At 40.9% G+C, this 19,487-nt stretch overlaps 4 protein-coding genes across 6 annotated transcripts; 2 read left to right on the top strand and 2 right to left on the bottom strand.

The window, feature by feature from the left end:
* The first annotated feature begins 21 nt into the window (after positions 1-21).
* Positions 22-12,737, top strand: LOC5513936 (UPF0545 protein C22orf39 homolog). Of its 3 annotated transcripts, XR_004296531.2 has the most exons (5): positions 29-255; positions 385-430; positions 2,017-2,135; positions 2,921-3,075; positions 11,953-12,737. XR_004296531.2 is itself a non-coding variant. In XM_032383552.2 (4 exons), exons 1-4 carry the CDS (start codon positions 193-195, stop codon positions 3,020-3,022), a joined length of 327 nt encoding a protein of 108 aa, XP_032239443.2. In that variant the 5' UTR covers positions 22-192; the 3' UTR covers positions 3,023-3,376. The 3 variants fall into 3 exon arrangements, 2 of the variants coding, with proteins under 2 accessions (XP_032239443.2, XP_001634155.2); XM_032383552.2 differs by lacking the exon at positions 11,953-12,737 and having other exon boundaries at positions 22-255; positions 2,924-3,376; XM_001634105.3 differs by lacking the exon at positions 11,953-12,737 and having other exon boundaries at positions 31-255; positions 2,921-3,376.
* On the bottom strand, positions 5,009-6,884 carry LOC5513949 (zinc finger HIT domain-containing protein 2). The gene is made up of 2 exons (XM_001634135.3): positions 6,302-6,884; positions 5,009-5,876 (listed from the first exon to the last, which is right to left on the bottom strand). Exons 1-2 carry the CDS (start codon positions 6,775-6,777, stop codon positions 5,126-5,128), a joined length of 1,227 nt encoding a protein of 408 aa, XP_001634185.3. The 5' UTR covers positions 6,778-6,884; the 3' UTR covers positions 5,009-5,125.
* On the top strand, positions 6,896-7,991 carry LOC5513968 (DNA oxidative demethylase ALKBH2). The gene has a single exon (XM_001634106.3). It carries the CDS (start codon positions 6,896-6,898, stop codon positions 7,673-7,675), a length of 780 nt encoding a protein of 259 aa, XP_001634156.3. The 3' UTR covers positions 7,676-7,991.
* On the bottom strand, positions 8,024-18,414 carry LOC5513950 (solute carrier family 13 member 2). The gene is made up of 15 exons (XM_048726003.1): positions 18,156-18,414; positions 17,755-17,972; positions 15,947-16,212; positions 14,901-15,021; positions 14,137-14,324; positions 13,788-13,824; positions 13,165-13,298; positions 12,458-12,577; positions 11,595-11,693; positions 11,369-11,473; positions 10,236-10,336; positions 9,912-10,021; positions 9,656-9,817; positions 8,683-8,820; positions 8,024-8,465 (listed from the first exon to the last, which is right to left on the bottom strand). Exons 1-15 carry the CDS (start codon positions 18,160-18,162, stop codon positions 8,304-8,306), a joined length of 1,968 nt encoding a protein of 655 aa, XP_048581960.1. The 5' UTR covers positions 18,163-18,414; the 3' UTR covers positions 8,024-8,303.
* Positions 18,415-19,487: the final 1,073 nt, after the last annotated feature.

Here is a 19,487-nt window from a genome sequence, read left to right as displayed (position 1 = left end):
AGGTAATTAAACATAAAGTTGTCTAAAATGATTTTTGAGATCTAAAATCGTCTTTTTATTTTGTTTTATTGTGGATAATTCATTTACATATGCTTTCCAGCCCTTATCTTATTTGTAAAAAAAGTTCCTGTGTGGCATTTTGGCCGGGGTCCGTTTGGGGCCTGGCGCGAAACACATGTAAAAAGTGAGGAAATGTCTACCGGTATATTGGATGAAAAACAGCAAGATAATTCACCTGAGAACGAGGATTTTAAGGTAATGAACTTAAGACGACTTGCAGCAAAGATGGAATTATTCTTCAGAGGTTTCGCTTTAGAAATCGCCATCTCTGGAGACGACATCTTTGTATGTCGTTTGATTTTGTGTTTATCTGTGTGTTTACAGGCCCCTGCTTGCTTGAAGTTCTTCGAAAAGTGGAGGTTTTGCTCTTGTAAGTGCAGGTGTTGAATTATTTGGGGGGGCACGATACAGAAACATTAAGAAAATATTGGGGGGATACAGCCACGCCCCCACAGGTCATTTCCTTATAATTTTCTAAAATTTTATGGGACACGTACCCCAAGTGCCCCACCCCCTGCTACGGCCCTAAAGTGTAAGTATCCTCTAGGCGTTAATACGCTTAATCACAATTTCAAATGTTCATATTTATATCCATGATTTGCAGTTATTATTATGGGAGCGGCATAAGGGGGGTGCAAAAACTGCACAGAAGGGGTAGCGATGGGTAAATCTGAGACTTGCCGAAGCACCGAGACCTGATTTTCAGAATCTGAGCCCGAGACTTTTGTCAAATTTTGGAATCCAAGCCCGAGCCTTTCCAGTCTCTTGAAATCCAAGCCAGAGCTTTTCAGGTCTGATAACTTGCTTGAGGTATGTCATAAACATTAGTTGAAAAAAGAATTAGAGTAACAATCTTATTAAGTAACCAAGGTTTCTGTTTAGAGCAGAAAGGCTCAAGACTCGAGACTTGAAAAAAGAAGGGGAAACCTTTGGCCAAATAAAACAGATCATGTTTAATTAAAAATCAGGGACTCCGAGACCATGATAGAAAAAAAACGAGGCTGGGTGACCCCTAAAAGTTAAAAAAATGAGACTTTGAGAATTGCGTAAAAAAGCCTGAGACTCCGAGACTGCTAAATTTTTGTGAGACTTTTGAAATTTCAAGGTACCCATCGCTACCCCTCACATAAAACCCACCAGCTGACGAACTTGAACACTAGTTCCAACAGTCATCAAGTACTAATGTGTCATGAGAAATTGTTATAAAACCTGCCACTACTGTTCTACGAGTTGAACAGAAAACGGTGGTCACATTATGCCCCCGTATGGTATTTAAAAGGGTATGTTTGACAGTAATAAGCTGCTAGTCCCTCGCCTTACAATATTGATGAAAACCAGAGAAAATAAAAGTTAAATTTTATAAAATTCTTTACCAAGACAGTTGTATACATATTTCTGTATTGTTTTCGTAAATTTGATATCCATGTTCTTGGGTATGAATTGTATTTTTTGCGGGCCACATGGCTTCAAAATCAAACCAAAGGAAAGGCTGTTGAAAATCAAAATATTTGGCCAGCAACCTTGTCCTCACCCTTAAGTCAACAGAGCCCTTATTTAAATTTAGTTTTCGGTTGAAGGCGGGTATTTGTACCAAAGCACCTGGGGTGGGTGGGTGGTGGTGTGTGTGTGTGTGTGTGTGTGAGGGGGGGGGGGGGGGGGGTGTTAGGTGGATAGATAATCTGGAAGGGAGGAAAATGTGGAACATATATGATGGCGTGGAATGGCAAGAATGGGGATGACAAAAACAAATATATAGAGTTACAAAATGGAAAGGTGGGATATTTCTTAGAGCTCTTCGAAATGTAAAGCAACCTTACGTGTATTCTAGCACAAGGATTATCATCAGGAGGTAAGACCAGGTACTAGTCAAATGTGAAGGGGAGGAATAAAAATTTAGTAGCATATGTCCCCTTCAGCCCTACCCTGCTATGTGCCTGACATGATGATTTCCCATAGCATCCTCCAACCAGTTCCACCAGTACTACATCTATGGCAAGTTCAAGGATTGTTCAGTGTACAAAGATGACATGCAGAACTGTGTCGTGTATAAAACCACAAAGTCCGAAACTTCTAAGGTAGAATATCAGGGATATCAACCCTAACACAATCCAGTCTTTTTAACCACCCTTATGTGTATTACCTTCAAGAATAAAAATATATAAAATAAAAAGACATTTTTGATAACTCAAGTACCCAAATATTTTGTGTGGGATTGTCTTTGATAAGATTGAATGGGAAGCATGCTTCTGTAGAGAAATATAGCTTTTGTAATTGAATGTTACTAGATAAATTTATCATTTGTTTAAATTTCGGGAGTTATGGTCTAGTGTCTGAATAAGCACATATGGTGCGAACACCCCTGAAAGAGCTAGTACCCAGGCCCGTATCCAGGATTTTTCTTGGGGGGTGTGCGAAATCCGAAAAAGTGGACCTTATTCTTCTGGGGGGGGGGAGTTCCCTGATAAAAATGCGAACACCCCTGAAAGAACAAAGAGGGATTTTTTTATGCCTTTGCAGTATCTCCACGGGACATTTATTGTAAGATTTGGCTACATACTAGAGTGATCTAGCTTATGCTTTATAGTTTTGTCTACAAATAGCACGTCTATCGAGAACTGAAACTGGACCTTCGGCCGTTGTGTGTGGGGGGGGGGGGGTGCGTTCAAACCCCCTGCACCCCCCCTTGGTATGGGCCTGGTATCCTTTACAGCCCCCAGTGGGCGGAGAGCGCTGTGTAACTCCGACCGCTGGGGGCTGCAAAGGAGACCAGAATAAGGCTTTTTTTGTCAAATATATGTTGCAGGGGAATGCACCATATGTGCTATGTATTGCTAAATGGCTCTCTTATCTTGGTTTGTAGCAGGCATTAATTGAGGCAATGCGGCGAGATGAAATCAAGTTCACTTCAGCTGATATTTGGGAGAGACGTGAAAACCCTTCTGAATATTGGAACAGCCACTGAAATGACAATGGACTCTACCCAGGGAATTACCAAGATTAGGGAGCCATAAAAAGGTAGAGGCAAGAAATGGGGTCTAGAGCATGGACCCGATGTTCACTGCAGTACATACTTAACTATTATATAAGATTGGCGGTCGGCTTTAAGGGACTACAGCCTTGGAGGGGTTCAGGCCAGTTGCAAGTAGTGGGTGCGGGGTCTTTAACCGTCTGTGTATACAGTGTTGCCTCTATTATGCAGCCACCTTACAGCTGCTGCTGTCCCCAATCAGTATATGCTTTTTAATAAAATGTTGTATGTGGCCACTTCTTGCATCACAGAGAGTGGTTGCTTAATAAAAGGTATCATTTAATGACACACGTTTCCTGAATGTTTAGAACTAGAAACATTGCAGAAGGGAGGGGCTTGTGGTGTAGTTGTGATTTGGCCTCTGTAAGTGAGTATACACCTATTCCCAAAACCTTGTCAATGCAAATGGTTTATGGGGAATAAGGAACCATGAATATATACATATTTCAATTAATTTCTGCCAAATACAGAGAAATATAATTGATAACCCATTATAATTTAATATTAGGGAGTGGTTATTAAATACACCAAGGGGGAAGGGAAGATTTTTACTCGGGACACCTTAAAGTTTTGGAGTCCCCCTTTCATTGTAAACCTTTTTGGTGCCCCCCCTTTCAGAACCCCTAAATTTTCAGATCCCTCTGCCCCCCTTTACAACCTCAATAAACAAACAAAAGTCATTAAATCTGGAAAATTAATTATGCAAAGTCGCCCCCTTGTCCGAGTTGATGATCCAGTAAGGTTCATCATTATTTCAGAGTCTGACATCTGTTCTCCACAACTTTAGGTTTCGGTCTTCATAATTTCATAATTATTTTGCATTTAAAATTGTGTAAAAAGGTGCAGGGTTGGGTTGCAGGGTTTTTTTTCCTCAATCAGTTGCTTGCAGGAACTTTTTTTCCCCAAAACAATCGCCCCTAAAGTCACATGGCCTGCCCCTGGGACGCCTGTGAAGGAGTTTACATTTGTATATATTTGTTTTAAAAATATTTTTCTGTATAAAAAGGGATATAATGTCCAAGGTATAAAACATTGTATGTATATTGTTTTGTGGAATTGCATGCTCCACCACTGTTTAGAAGTTTATTTCCATTTGTTCCTTTTAACTGATCAGTTATCAGTAATAAACAATATTGGTAAATCCATCTGTTACATACTGAAAGCTGGATTGGTAAATTCAACTCAAACTATTATATGCTGAAACCTGGAAGTATCTATATTATGGTTTATAAAGACAAAGGTATTAAACATAGGTCATTTGGCTTAGAATTCAAGCTGTATTTGTGCTTCGAACTAGATCATGTAAAAAAATTTAAAGCTGAAAAGTATGGCTCCTTCAAAATTCAGAACCCGCTTCCTTTTTTTCAGGAGCCCTCCTTTTGGTGGTTAAAAATTTTCGTAGCCCCCCTCAATATCTTTGCTCCCCCCTCAGTGTATTTAATGAACACTGCCTTATCCATCAACTTTAATCAATGTGTATGTTTCTGTCTGCTTGAATTTATCTGTTTATGTGTGACCAAATAATTGATAATCAAAATTGGCGTATTAAAAAAAACATAAGCATTGATAATGCAAAAAACAAGTTTTAAATGACAATTCTACAACTGAAATCTACCCAGGCTCTTACTTAATTTCTACTGAATACAGAAGAATTTGAGTACTGTAAGTAAGAGTTAATTACCGAGAGCTGAGGCAATAAGCGATATACATCCCAAGGCCACAGGCCTCGTGATGTTTAAGCGCCTCCCCCGAATAAGCAACTTGCCTTGGACATGAAAAATTATATAAGCCCTGCAGGGCTTAAAGGTCAGAGTTTCACTCAAACCATGCTAATGCTACAGCAAACAGGCCGACAGACACACTCAAAGGGGCTAGCAGGCCAACATACAGACAATAGACAAGGAGATGAAATAACAGATAACTAGTCACACTATTTTATTATGCTAGTTTTGGTCTCAAACTTAGTGATGGTTTTTGATAATTTTGTTGCAAAAAACGTCCTTTACTGTAATGATGTTTGACATATATAACCTATATTCAGAGTTCCTCTATGAGTGGTTTTCTTGGTGGTGGGTTGGGGCCCCGCCATCGCTTTTCTAGAGATTGCTTTTCAGTCAAGTGCATTTTACAAGACAACAACTCTTGGTGGTGAATTGCTAGGATAAAGGAAGCCACAGACTGTAGAGTTTGGATATTTTCATCGCTCCAGGACAGAAGGAAGTCAACCTTTTTCTTAGCAAGCCATAGCTTCTTCTCTAAATCCTTATCTCCTTGTTCTTGTCTTAAGGCTTTGAGGCCCCTTGAAAGAAGTCGATGACAGTCTGATAATGCGAGACTAACAAAACTCACTTCCTCACTTGTATCTGACGTGAAGCCATTGATTATCTCAACCACATCAAGAAGAATGTTACATGAGAACTCTCTACTGTTAAACAGATCTTTCTGTTCCATTGAATTATTCAAACTAGTGTGTGCAACTGTGTCTGTACTCTGGAAAGTGATGTTCTTTGATATTACCGAGGATAGTGCTAGAAATGTTTCTGATGCCTGCCGGGGGTCGTCCTGAGGGGTGAAATTGTATAGGCGCATGGTGTAAGCATATGAATATAACACATCTACAATGCTGAACTTTACAGCTGGGTTTGGTTGAGCAGTCTTTATGATTGCCATCAGGGGAGGAACTTTATCTATTAAGGAAGGGATTTTACTTTTAGTCTTAGAGAGACTTGTTGTATAGTGATGGTCCAGGTTTGATTCCTCAAGTGGTGGTAAGACTTCTACATGCTTTCTGTAAAAAAAAAGTAAATCAGTATGATATACCCCAGTTGAGATGAGAGTACTTGATGTAAGAATTTGTAATCCCAAGGGGAAGGGGCTCTCCCCATGTCGACCTGATAGAGATGTTTATCTTATTTTTTAGGAGTCAAAATTGGGCCTATTTTATGGGTATGTGAAAGAAAACAGGATTTTCTATAAGAAATTGTATTTTTAGGGCTTCTGAAGTATTTTCTAGGATAGCAATTTTTGGTAAGCAAGTATGGTTTAGGGTTATTTTTCGAAACTCCCCAACGTGCATCTCTATCATATTTCTGGGCATCCTTGGAAACCCAGGGCATCGAAGAACGAGTCGGCGGAGGGAGAGGTGGGCAGTGTTAGATGTGACAGGGGGGAAGGTTGAGGAGTTCGTTTGTACAGTAATGTTAATGGACTTACTTTATTTCCGGCTTCCACCAGGGCTCAAGCAATGTTATGGAATGACTAAATTTGCCGCTTTTTAGCGCAGCGAGAAACCCTTGTTGCTCCTCCTTGCCCAGTGCGTCCCACAATGCATCCGGGTCCCTGTCAAGGTCTATATCCCTTAGTCTTTCCTCTAGTCCACTGCCTTCCTCGTCCCCTTCTCCCTTGCCATCATCCTCTAATCTTTTAAGCATTTCTATGATTCTGTCCGGGTCATCCGGACAATTCGAGTCCAACTTCAACGCATCCATGACGTTCTGGCGATAGAAGTCTTCGGTGCATTCGACGTGTTTTTCACATCTGTAACAGGAAATTGAGCAATACCGTACATTACAACGCGGGCAAGTGTACTTGGAAAACTGTTTCTTGCAGAAGAAGCAGGTATCTGCGCTATTTGAGATAAAAGGCTCTTCTTCATGCAATTTTACGTTTTCCTCTGAGCCGACCGCCATGTTGGATTAAGCTGAGCCCATGAATTTGTTTTCAGCGGTATAAATTGCACCGCATCCTGGGTAAGACCGCGCTACTGACCAGCGGTTAACGTAATACGACGCGGTAAAGTCTGTGTAAATGGAAGTTTTGAAAATGATTGACGCTTATTTTCGGACTTCTAATGGTACAAAGAGAAAGATCGACGATGAAAAAGACGAGGAATCGTTTAAGATAAAGAAGAACAAAGATAGTGTCAATTTTCAATTCTTTGATAGTTTAATGTTTACAAAACCATCTCAGCTAAAATGGCAAAAAATTAAATCCGAAAACCTTGATCTGGACTATGTTCAGCTTTTCTCCAATCCAGAGGCGAATAAGTTATTCCAGGAAGCAGAAAAAGTAATCAAATATGATTCTGTTAGCAAGGTATTCGTGTTTGGGAAATACCACAGTGTACCAAGAAGACAGACTTCGTTTGGTGATGAAGGCCTGAAATACACATTCTCTGGTGTGACTGTGACCCCACAGCACTGGAAGGAAGCACCGTTCCTGCAAGACCTCCGTGACTATCTGGTGGATATAACCGGGCAAACATTTAACTTTGTGTTGGTAAATCGTTACAAGGATGGAAATGACCACATGGGGGAGCACCGTGATGACGAAAAAGAGCTCGTTAGAAGTAGTCCCATAGCCTCGTTATCTTTTGGGCAGGCACGGGACTTTGTATTTCGCCATAAAGACTGCAGAGGCCGTACCAGCACAAGAAACATTGATCCAGTAAAGCTAGAGCTTCAAAATGGAAGTTTGTTGTTAATGAATCATCCAACAAATCATTACTGGTACCATTCCATACCTGTTAGGAAGAAATTGGTATGCCCTCGTATAAACTTTACTTTCCGACACATGCTAGTCAACTGAGGAAAGATGTTAACCCCACAAATTAATTGTATTCTGGACGCTTACATCTAAAAAAATATTTTTTTATTCAAAATATACATTGTTTGTACATTTCAGACTTCTTTTCAAAGAATATTTGAAAGTCTGCTTGTGTATTCTAAAAGCACTGTTAGTAATCATGAAGAGCTTTTCTAGTAAAAAAATCATTAGTTATTTATATTATTTCCTTGTATGTACACATGCTAATTGCTGTAAACATCAAAACATGCAGAAATTATGTTATTTAAGTTATTAAACATATTTACTCTGAGTATATTTACTCTGAGTATCAATGCTATATATAGATTCTTCTTAAATTTGTCATTTCTGCTAGACAACTTTGAGTGCAGAGTTCAAACTATCTTTTTTTTTTTTTGCTTCTTGTTATGGGGTTCTGCACTGGTCAAAGTCAAGCATGATTGATGATTTTAAGGTGCAAATTAAACAAATTAAAAATTGGAAATAACCTGTAATCCCATAATGCCAATGCACATATTTCTGAGTTGAATATAGACACTGAGACTCAGAGAATATCAGGGGTCCAATCGAAAGCATTAGAATGTAAGATACAAATCAAATCATATGTTTCCAAGTGGTCTATGGGCTGAGACTAGATGGTCACATTTTTACAAACAAGAGTAGTGTTAGTGCCTGCTCTGGGCTCCACCCATGAGGGGAACGTGTCCAAGCCAAACATCGTCATCCCATAAGTATGAACACACAGAAGCAGTATGGCCACACCCAAAATATTCATTCCAATTCCAGCCTTTGCCTAAAATAGAGATGCAAAAATATTAAAACTTTCCTTTAAGCCTAAGAGTGAGAATGCTGCAGCGTTTTTATATACAATCCTCTAACCATGACCGGCAAGAACATTCTCACATTCTATCAGACTTTACATTATGCAGCTCTGTATAAGTGAAGACAAAAGCATATGGTAGTGTGGCTGCAGCACAGTCTACACAAAGATCTGAGGCATAATCACTTACCATGTCTGACACGCGCAGTTCTCCACCAGCGAATACAATGGCATTTGGTGGAGTGGCTACTGGCAGCATGAAGGCGAATGAGCAAGACACTGTGGCAGGTATCATAAGGTACCATGGATGAACATTGATATTCTCACCCTGAAATGAGATACAAATTAAGTAGAAGGTAGCCAAGCCAGGATTGGCAGGAAGATGGTCTTATCAGGAAGCAAGGATTGAAAGAAAGATAATCTTTCCAGGGAAGCCAGGCTTGGCAAGAAGCAGGGAAGCCAGGATTGGGAAGAAGTTAACCTTACCGGGGAAGCCAGGATTGGCAGGAAGATGGTCTTATCAGGAAGCAAGGATTGAAAGAAAGATAATCTTTCCAGGGAAGCCAGGCTTGGCAAGAAGCAGGGAAGCCAGGATTGGGAAGAAGTTAACCTTACCGGGGAAGCCATTTGGCGGGTAGATGGTCATATCAGGAAGCAAGGATTGGCAGAAAGATGATCTAACCAGGTAGCCAGGGTTTGCAGGAAGATGATCTTACAAGGTAGCCAGGATGGGCAGAAAGATTAACTTACAAGGTAGCCAGGATCGGCAGAAAGATAATTACAAGGTAGCCAGGATGTGCAGAAAGATTATCTTACAAGGTAGCCATGGTCCAGCCCCCCCCCCCCCCCCCCCCCCACAACAATGTTCACTTTCGGTTCCCAATGGACGTGCTTTTTGTAGACAAGACTATAAAGCATAAGCTAGATCACTCTGGTACCTAGCAAAATCCGACAATAAACGTCACATGAAGATACTGCAAAGGCATAAAAAAATTCCCTTTTGTTCATTCGGGGGTGGTCAGATTTTTATCAGAAAACTCATTCCCTCCCTGGAAAAATTATGTCACTTTTTCGGATTTCGCATCCCACCCCTGGGTACGGGCCCTGGGATGGGCAAAAATTATCTTACAAAGTAGCCAGGGTGGGCAGGAAGAATATCTTACCAGAGAAGCCAGGATTGGCAGAAAGATGGTAGCCGTGGCAGTGTTGGACGTGACTTCTGTAAAGGTGGTGATTAGGATGCAGACGATAGCTACAATGCCATAACTAGGGATGGTGTTAAGTCCAACCAACTGAAGACCAAGCCACTCTGACAAGCCAGACACCTGAGGACAACACAAGCATCAATACTTTAACGAAGCCCTTGTGGACAATCAGTAAGGTGTACTGATGTTCTCTTCTTGGGATGTGTTATCTCACCTTGCAGGCTTCAGCCAGGGCGAAGCCACTCCCCAGCAAAATGATGATGTTCCAGGGAAGTTTGTGTGCCACAGTTTTCCATGTGAGTAGCGCTTCTGGCGGCTTGGTGACTGAAAAAGGAGGAGAATGAGTATTGATGCCATTTCAGTCTTTCTTTCATAATCATCTTTCATAATTTCTATCCTATACTGTTTTCTATGCCTATTTCACATAAAGGTGTCACTTGGAGAATCAGTGTGCTTCGTGCTATCAAATAAATGAGCAAGTAAGCGCAAATTAAAACAACTCCAGGTTTAAAAATATTTTAAAAAACGCTGGTGTTACCTTTTCCTTCAGGATTCCAACAAAGAATTTCTGGCTTTTTTGACGGGAAGACGAATAACGAGAATGCTACTACCATGGCGACCGTACCATCTTTTACGTACCTGGCATGTGAAACACCAAACCGATGCATGTTAAACACAGATTGGATGAATAAGATAGCCTTAGTAGTTTTGATCAATGTATTTTGGCCCCCCTCTCGTTTTCTGCCCCCCCCCCTCCTGCGATCTAAATATAAATGCAATAATTTTTTAAAGTAAATTATTACTAAATTATTTTCTTAAGTTAGTAGTTGGATATGAATGAATGATTAGGTGAGGAAGATGAATGTAAATGATTGGATGAATTCACATGATTACCTGACAAAGATAAATGTAAATAATTGCATGACAAGGATGAATGTAAATGACTCCATTACAAGGATGAATGTAAATGATTGCATGACAAAGATGATTGTAAATTATTGTACGACAAGATGAATGTAAATGATTGCATGACAAGGATGAATGTAAATGACTCCATGACAAGGATGAATCTAAATGATTGCATGACAAAGATGATTGTAAATGATTGTATGACAAAGATGAATGTAAATGATTGCATGAAAAAGATGATTGTATTATAATAGGAATGTAATTGATTGTATGACAAAGATAATTGTGTTTTGAATAGGAATGTCATTGATTGTATGACAAAGATAATTGTGTTTTGAAGATGGATGTAAATGATTGTATGACAAAGATGATTTTATTATGAATAGGAATGTCATTGATTGTATGACAAAGATAATTGTGTTATGAAGTTGAATGTAAATGATTGTATGACAAAGATGATTGTATTATGAATAGGAATGTCATTGATTGTATGACAAAGATAATTGTGTTATGAAGATGAATGTAAATGATTGCATGAAAAAGATGGTTGTATTATGAAGATGAATGTAAATGATTGTATGATAAAGATGAATGTATTATGAATAGGAATGTCATTGATTGTATGATAATTGTGTTATGAAGTTGAATGTAAATGATTGTATGATAAAGATGAATGTATTATGAATAGGAATGTCATTGATTGTATGACAAAGATAATTGTGTTATGAAGATGAATGTAAATTCCTGACGGCTGTAGCTTACCCTTCGGGGAATATCACGGACCAGCCTTTCATGAACTTTGGGTCACGGAAGAGCCACAAAAGTGCCAGCATGATAAAGTGAACCAGCACGGCGATCTCAGCGAAACTGGGGGAAAATAATACAATTATGTCACTGACTGTCTGTGTAATTGTCTGTCAGTCCGTTTGTCCGACTGTCACTATCTGTATGTCCGTTTGTCCGATTTCTGTGTCACTGTCTATCTCACCTCATTGGACCAAGAGCCTTGTATTGGTTCAGCAGAACAACTCTTACGGCCTTGTCTTGCTCCTTGTCGCTTCGATGCGACTTTTTACAGCAACCACATCTGAAAGATCGCAATTTTAAAAAGTTCCCTTCAACCTCTCATACACTAGCACAGCATATACAATGAGCATTGGGCTATTTACTCGAGCGGTTATGGCCAGTGTAGGGATGAATAGAGTAACGGGAAGCAGCCTGTACACTAATTAATTTTAAACTATGCTAATGATTATGTGGCTTTCTTAACCCGTTGCAATATTGCGGAGTATATGTGAACATTGTGTGGTTAAAATTAACTTCTTCTTATATCTATTCATTTTAAGGAGTGACACATGACAGTGACAAGAAACAGGAGCTTGCATACCTTATTCCAAGAAACAGGAGCTTGCATACCTTATTCCAAGAAACAGGAGCTTGCATACCTTACTCCAAGAAACAGGAGCTTGCATACCTTATTCCAAGAAACAGGAGCTTGCATACCTTATTCCAAGAAACAGGAGCTTGCATACCTTATTCCAAGAAACAGGAGCTTGCATACCTTATTCCAAGAAACAGGAGCTTGCATACCTTATTCCAAGAAACAAAAGCTTGCATACCTTATTCCAAGAAACAGGAGCTTGCATACCTTATTCCAAGAAACAGGAGCTTGCATACCTTACTCCAAGAAACAGGAGCTTGCATACCTTACTCCAAGAAACAAAAGCTTGCATACCTTATTCCAAGAAACAGGAGCTTGCATACCTTATTCCAAGAAACAGGAGCTTGCATACCTTATTCCAAGAAACAGGAGCTTGCATACCTTACTCCAAGAAACAGGAGCTTGCATACCTTATTCCAAGAAACAGGACCTGAAGCCAGCACCACGCTACGAACAATAGAATGAGCATCTCCGGGAAGGCGAAAAAGAACCAATCAGCAAACCCGATTCCAGGGCTCTTGGGGTACAACCTTAAAGAGCGTAAAACAGAGTATCCTACAGCTTAATTAATTCAAGGGGTAATTGGGTTAGAACTTAGCGAATGGGGAAAAAAGCGAGGGTCCTACAACGAAGAAATCATGTTCATTTCGGTACGAAGTAGAATAATTAAACTGAATGCTTACGTCGACATTTGACCGTTTTGTGTGAGTCGTATTCATATTGTATTCGTATTGACAGGCATACCTGTCAAATCTCCCGCATTAGGCGGGAGTCTCAAGATTTTGGACCCCTTCTTCCGCTGTCCCGCGTTGAGCACCAAATCTCCCGCTTTTTAGAGATTCCGAAAAATTATTCTATAGACAATCGTCATTTTGCCTATTTTCTATTAAAATATTTGAAACAATAATTCCCTTGCGTAGCGCAATTTATCTAACACCCTCGTGAGATCTATAAGTGGATTTGTTCGTGAGGGCTTTCTATGTGGCCAACGCCTGCAAGGTTAAACCCACCCCTCCCCCCAAAAAATTAATATACCTCACCCTTCCCCCAAAAAAAATTCTCATGCCTTGGGTTTTTCGGAGGTTGACAGGTAGGGACAGGGGACATGACTACTTACTTTATTACTTGGCCGCTGAGCACCAGGTTAGGCGCGGTCCCCGTAAGGGTCGCCGTACCGCCTATATTGGCAGCGTACGCGATGCTTAGTAGTAACATCTTACTCATCCGCATGAACCGACGGTCGATCTCAGTCTGCAAAAAAACATTGAGCGGGTATAGAATAAATAGCGTGCTGAGCTTCAAGCAGGCAACGTCTAAAAAAAGCATGAAAGTTTTATTATAGTAGACGTATTTATTTGACGTAGATTTCAGCATATCAAGAAAATTTAGCCAAAAATTGTCGTTTTTACCAAACGCTGCCACTTCCATAAAAGGAAGCTAATATATTCCTTATTTGGAAAAAACTGCATCTTTCTTGTCATTTTTAAGGTTGCCGTACCGCAGGTGCCTCGTAAACTGTATGACTTGCAATCAGAAAAGAAAAACAGTGACTGTGACCATCTCTAGTCAATGGAGAAAGTCTTTGAATAGAAAATAAAGATTCCTCGGTTCCAGACCCCCAAAACAACAACGTTTTCTTTATATGTTGTAAGATACGAGAAGCCGTATAGGGGGGTCGGGAGTGTCCGCCCCTTTCTCCTCGGGTTATGGCCAAGGACACTACTTTGCGCCTCATGTTACCTGGGTCTCGTCATCAAGAAGGTCGACGCTTTGGGATCTGAAATGAAACAGGGACATCAACCAATCACCTTGCATCCGGTGGTAAGAAATGGAGAGCTAGTCATAACCCTAGTCACTGTAACGATATCCGGTTTTTATACAACTTCCGGTGACGTCACACACCACGTGCGCAGACACGCTGGTACGAGTTTCGTAGACTTGTAGTTGTAGTTCTTTGAGATAAAGAAACGAGTCGTCTCCTAAGTCATGGTATTCTTTCTTCATGAATGAAGTAAGTCCCTTGTAGCTCAGGGCTGGACCGTTACATCAACACCGCATTACAAAGTATTTGTCGTAAAAATGTACCTACTTTTCGATCTGATTTTTGTCTTCGGCTGTCACTATCTCTTCCGCCTGCTTAACGATGCCAAGTTCCAAAGTCACTCCAATGTCATCGTTTTTTGTATCCTCTTCCCCGTTGTTCACTGGGCCGTCGGAGAAGCCTTCATTTTGATTCACAGTGTCACTATTACTCTCTGATTCAAGTTTTTGTTTGATCTGAAACCGAAAATGCGCACTACTACAACAACCTCTTCCACAAGACCCTATCACAACATCTCCTTCCACCACAACAACCCTTTTCACCACACCCTACCGCAACATCTAAGCACAACGACACCTTCCACCTCACCTTTCGACAACGACCTCTACTACAGCCAGTGCCGTAGCAGGCCACGAAATATTGGGGGGGGGGGGCACGATACAGAAACGTTAAGAAAATATTGAGGGCACAGCTAAGCCCCTTCTGGTCATTTCCTTATAGTTTTTGAAAATATTGGAGGGGGGCACATGCCCCCAGTGCCCCGCCCCTTGCTACGGCCTTGACAGCAGCCCTTCCCACCACACGTACCTAAAAAACCCTTCCATTACATCCTACCACAACACTACCCTACTAAAACAATCACTTCCATTAGACCCTTTTACAACAACCCCCTCCACAATTCTTACCACAAAAAACCCTTCTAAAACATCTTACCACAACACCCCCTTCAACTTCCTAACTTGGTGTTCGTTGTTTGTTTTTCAAGAATTTATCGGTCCGTTATTAGTTCTGATGATATCACATGTTCTTACCTCTTCTTTCTTGAGTTCTGAGAGCACAGCCTCAGCTATCGGCACCATCATGGCGGTGGTAGCTGTGTTGCTGATCCACATAGAGAGGAAAGCCGTCACGAGCATGAAGCCTAACATCAACCTGGACAAACAGACCAATTTGCTAGTATCATTATCAGGGAAAAGAGTACAATGCCTAGCTTTAACATGGAAAAACAGACTAATTTACTTGGATCACTATTAGGGAAAGCAGAACAAATTAACAGTATTATTATTAGGGTAAAAAGCAAAAAACCTAGCTTCAACCTGAACAAACCAACCAATTCAATTGTAAAATTATCAGGGTAAATCCACCAAGCCTAGCTTCAACCTGAACAAACTGACCAATCTACTTGTATAATTATTAGGGTTAATTCACGAAGCTTAGCTTTAACCTGAAACAAACAGACCAATTAACTAGTATCATTATCAGAGTACTAAGCCTAACTTTAGCCTAGCCTCCCTCGCAGGCGTTTTTAGGCAGGCTCTGCTTGCTGGACAAACAGACCAATTTTCTTGTTTCATTATCAGGGAAAAGAGCACATACTACTATCACAACCAACATGGTAACACAGTGTGGATTGAGGAGGAGTATTGTTTATAACAATGACGGTGATGATGACGGTTGTCATGGTGGCACTGTTGATGGAAGAGGTGGTAGTTATTACAATGGTGACAACGATGATGATAGTGGTGGCAGTGTTGATGTTTGGGGAAGTTATGTTTATTATGATTATTACAGTGGTACACCCTTAATGCAATATAGAAATTGGGTACCCCACCAGCACAACATAGTAATTGGGTACCCCACCCTGGTGCAATATTTGGTACACCACCCTAAGGGCAAAATAGTAATTGAGTACCCCAACCTGAGCGCAAAATAGTAATTGGGTACCCGACCCTGAGTGCAAAATAGCAATTGGGTACCCCACCCTGAGCACAAAATAGCAATTTGGGTACCCCACCCTGAGCGCAAAATAGCAATTGGGTACCCCAACCTAAGCAAAAATAGCAATTGGGTACCCCACCTTCTCGGTTGAGACCCGACCAGTAGTAAGACCCTGAGCGCAATCCTCTTGTGCAACATCCAGTGCTCTATGGCCACCGCCACGATCAACCCACCCATAAACAGCACGTTGGTGTCCTGGAAGTAGGGAGGGCTGATCTGCTTGGACCCGACCACGCCCAGCATGGGGAATAAGACGAGGGGTAGGAGGGCAGTCACCGCGAGCGACACCACCTCAGTCACCCAGTACACTGCCATGATCAGAATGCAGTAGGCACATCGGGATTCCTGTGGTACAACATCACAGGGTTACCAATAACCAAATAGAACCTCTTCCTACCGTTCACTTAAAAAAAATATGCCAAGGATGCACAAATAATTTGTTTTGTCAAATACCCTTTTGTAAACAAAATACAGTGGGGCCTCGCTACATAATGTATTGATTAAAGCCTGCTAATGAGAACACCTCATTAATTAGATGGATCTCCAAGATGTCCCTTATCGGGGTTGAATTGTATGAGGACAGTTGTGTTGGCCCCAACGGTGCCAGGGTTGAAAAACAAAAAATGAAAGATAAATGTTCTCTTTTTACGAAGAGAACTCTTCACGAATAAGCGAAGGCGGTAGGCCCTCCCCTTCCCCCCCCCCCCCAAAAAAAAAGCCCAAAAAAAAAATAGAAAAAAAGCCAAAAAAGAATTAGGAAGCCCCCCAGAAAGGTAGGGTGCTTGACCTCTTTCTTTGAGTTCTTTTTTTTTTCTTGGGGATAAATACGTGATGTGTTTTTTTTCAAGTCTACCTCTTCGATAGGATGCCCTAAAAGACACTAAAGACCTAGCAAATACTACTTATATAAACCCTTTGGTTAGGATTAGGGAAAAAAGAAATAACTTTTTGTGATCTCGCAATAACTTTGTTCAAATCGATGCCATTTCAACAACTTGGCAAAAGCTAAGCGCTGTATCTGTAAGCTTTGCTATTTCCTTACTATCTGTTTCGATACACATATTTACATGAGACGTTTCAGCTTATATTAATGATGCTGGCAACAGAGTCGTTTTTTTTTTAAATAGCTAAGAAGCTCAAAGCGGACTGTTGCGGAAAATTCGGGCATTTCGGAAAAAATCATTCTTTATTAAGAAATCATCACGGGTGTGGGGGTTCTTATCAGCCAATAAGATGTAAAAAAATGATCTAATCAGCAAGAAAATCGCTAAAGGAATTTTTTAAATATATATATTTTTAGTTTGGTTTCAAAGATGCGACCTCTCACCGCCTTCCCCTTACCCCCACTAAACAAGATAACAGACAACGCGCATATAACGCGCCGGGAACTCTGTAGGGAACAAGTATGCAGAAGAAGCTGTAGGAGCCTCGTGACACTTCTAATGGCAGTTTTTGGATGAGTCAAGTAAAATATATACCCTTGATGAAAGAAAACTAAAATTATAAAGAGAGGTTAGCACCTCAATGCCAGGGAAAGACACTTGAAGACATTGTGTCATCAGAACAGATACATGGCGTGACAGGGGTAGGAGGCAAGAGACGAAACTATTATTATATTATCAAGGAATGACTTTAATGAACAATAAAGGACGAAATAAAAAGTCTGGTACACAAGGCAGTAACATATAGGTCTTAAGTTAGCCGTAAAGTAAGCGTGCTTTCGGTAGATTATCCGGTTTGGAAGTAACAGAAGTAAGCCCCGAGGTACGAACCAATCCTTTTGGGTCATCAACGACAGAAGCGTACAACATAAAACGTGTATTAATTTGCAAGGCGTGGGTAGCAGAAGGAAAACAACAACAAACAGAGAACGTAAACGTGACATACCGTGCTTGGAAGCGTCAGTGGCAGAGGGAGCAGCACAAGAGGAGTCAAAATCAAAATAAGATATCGCCGCCATTTGAACAGTTTGCGCTTGAGGGCACCGCTCGTCTGAGGTTCCACTTCGACGTCAAACGACTGCTTTGCCATGTCTCCCCTATTCAACGATGAGACTCGAGGAAGAAGTCGGCTTTCTGCTTCGAGCTTGGCTTTTGCTCCAGATTCTACGATCCGTAAGAGTAATAATTAGCTCACTGTGTGTATCGTATTACCGACGTAGTGACAGTCATCTGTAGCTTGTAAATAAAACGAAGGATCCTGACATGCATCACGGGAGCGATAAAAGGTTTTCGATGCTGAAAGAAGAAATTGCAGCCAAATTAAACAAACCAATGAATCAAACAAACCATTCATATTTCAGCCAGTTGCTGAAATGTCAACAGTGTTTTGTTTACGCAGGGCTAACTCTTCAATCTTGTGTATGTGGCTAAGGCCTATGCAACATGCAAGTACAGATGCAATTCCTGTATCTCGTGTGCGACCTCTATGTACTTTTTGATTAAATGTTTTGATAAAAGCTCGATGTTTTTGCAATTAGAACACTTAGTGGGTACATAAATAACACCGGCCTAGCGTATTTGGTTCTGCAACGTTTATTTTATTATGATAATGAGCCCTTTCTTTAGCACAATAGCTGATGTATTCAATGCTAGGCTTTGGTTTTTATCTCAATGACTCGAATTTGACCAAGCGTCATTTTTTCTTACCCAGCTTAATTTTAAAGTTTCTCTTCAACCAATGTCCTGGTCCTTCACTTTATTGAACGATCACACTCAGGGGCGTGGCCAGGGGGTGGACCCCCCTACTTCTAGATGTATGCTACATTAGCATAATTTAGCATAAGTTAAAATCGAGGATGACCGCTGGCGCCTGGGCCCATTTCCATTCAAGCCGTGGCACGTTTGCACTCTCTCTTGAATCCCTGCAAATTCATGACTGAGCACGGGATTCGGGGATATTTTGCCCCTCCCACCACTCCCTTATGTGGAGCGTATCTATTGGGTAAGTATATTCCACCGAAAGGTGTGACAGGTATCCCCCGGGGGGGGGGGGGGGGGGGGGCGGGGAGCTGTGGCCCGGAGGCCCGGCTCCTCGGGTGCGCTTGGTTAGGAGGTCACCAAGCTACCCAATACCTGACCCCAAACTTATCAAAATTACGGTAAATGTATGAGACATTATCATCTAAATTACAGGAAAAATGCTCAAGAGACTTTTGATCCCCCCCCACCTGCTAAAACTCCTGGCTACGCCGCTGCTAGTCAAGTCACAGGAGGAAACATTGCCAAGCCTTTATTAGAGACTTCTGTTCGGATTTTCTCTTAATTGTTTGTTGTTGTTGTTGTGTGTTTTTTTTTTTTACCTAAATAGAGTATTAATATTTCAGATGTCCTAATTCTGGTTCGAAGAATAATTTTTTTATTTTTTTTTTAGCGAAATACAAAGAGGAGAGGACTCTGCTAAGAAGAGGGGGTAATTCTATGGTCTTCTTGAAATAGACCGGGCTCGAATTGATAACTTTATACGGGCGGAAACATCGACACAACGCAGGATTGTTTTTTAAAAAAAACATGTTGGAAGCTACTCTCTGCAGTGTGTCGCCTTGCAAAAAAAAACACGTTTCAAAAGAAAAAATTGAAATAAAATCACGATTCACACGATTTGAAAAGCCTCTTTATCAC

This window comes from Nematostella vectensis, chromosome 4 (assembly GCF_932526225.1).
Source record: "Nematostella vectensis chromosome 4, jaNemVect1.1, whole genome shotgun sequence".
In the NCBI taxonomy this organism is placed as follows: Eukaryota; Metazoa; Cnidaria; class Anthozoa; order Actiniaria; family Edwardsiidae; genus Nematostella; species Nematostella vectensis.
Note: the sequence above shows the minus strand (reverse complement) of the source record. Positions and strands in the feature narration are given on the sequence as shown.

Bases quoted from the DNA above. Each gene is read 5' to 3' on its own strand.
- LOC5513950 (XM_048726003.1), bottom strand. The intron at 12,578-13,164 runs GTAAGTAGTCAT...ACGCTCTTTAAG, and splicing joins CTCAGCGGCCAAGTAATAAA to GTTGTACCCCAAGAGCCCTG. The intron at 11,474-11,594 runs GTGAGATAGACA...ATTTTCCCCCAG, and splicing joins AAGGCTCTTGGTCCAATGAG to TTTCGCTGAGATCGCCGTGC.
- LOC5513936 (XM_001634105.3), top strand. From the start codon at position 193: ATGTCTACCGGTATATTGGATGAAAAACAGCAAGATAATTCACCTGAG. The intron at 431-2,016 runs GTAAGTGCAGGT...GATTTCCCATAG, and splicing joins AAAGTGGAGGTTTTGCTCTT to CATCCTCCAACCAGTTCCAC. The intron at 2,136-2,920 runs GTAGAATATCAG...CTTGGTTTGTAG, and splicing joins CAAAGTCCGAAACTTCTAAG to CAGGCATTAATTGAGGCAAT.
- LOC5513949 (XM_001634135.3), bottom strand. From the start codon at position 6,777: ATGGCGGTCGGCTCAGAGGAAAACGTAAAATTGCATGAAGAAGAGCCT. The intron at 5,877-6,301 runs GTAAGTCCATTA...TTTTTTTTACAG, and splicing joins TGGTGGAAGCCGGAAATAAA to AAAGCATGTAGAAGTCTTAC.
- LOC5513968 (XM_001634106.3), top strand. From the start codon at position 6,896: ATGGAAGTTTTGAAAATGATTGACGCTTATTTTCGGACTTCTAATGGT.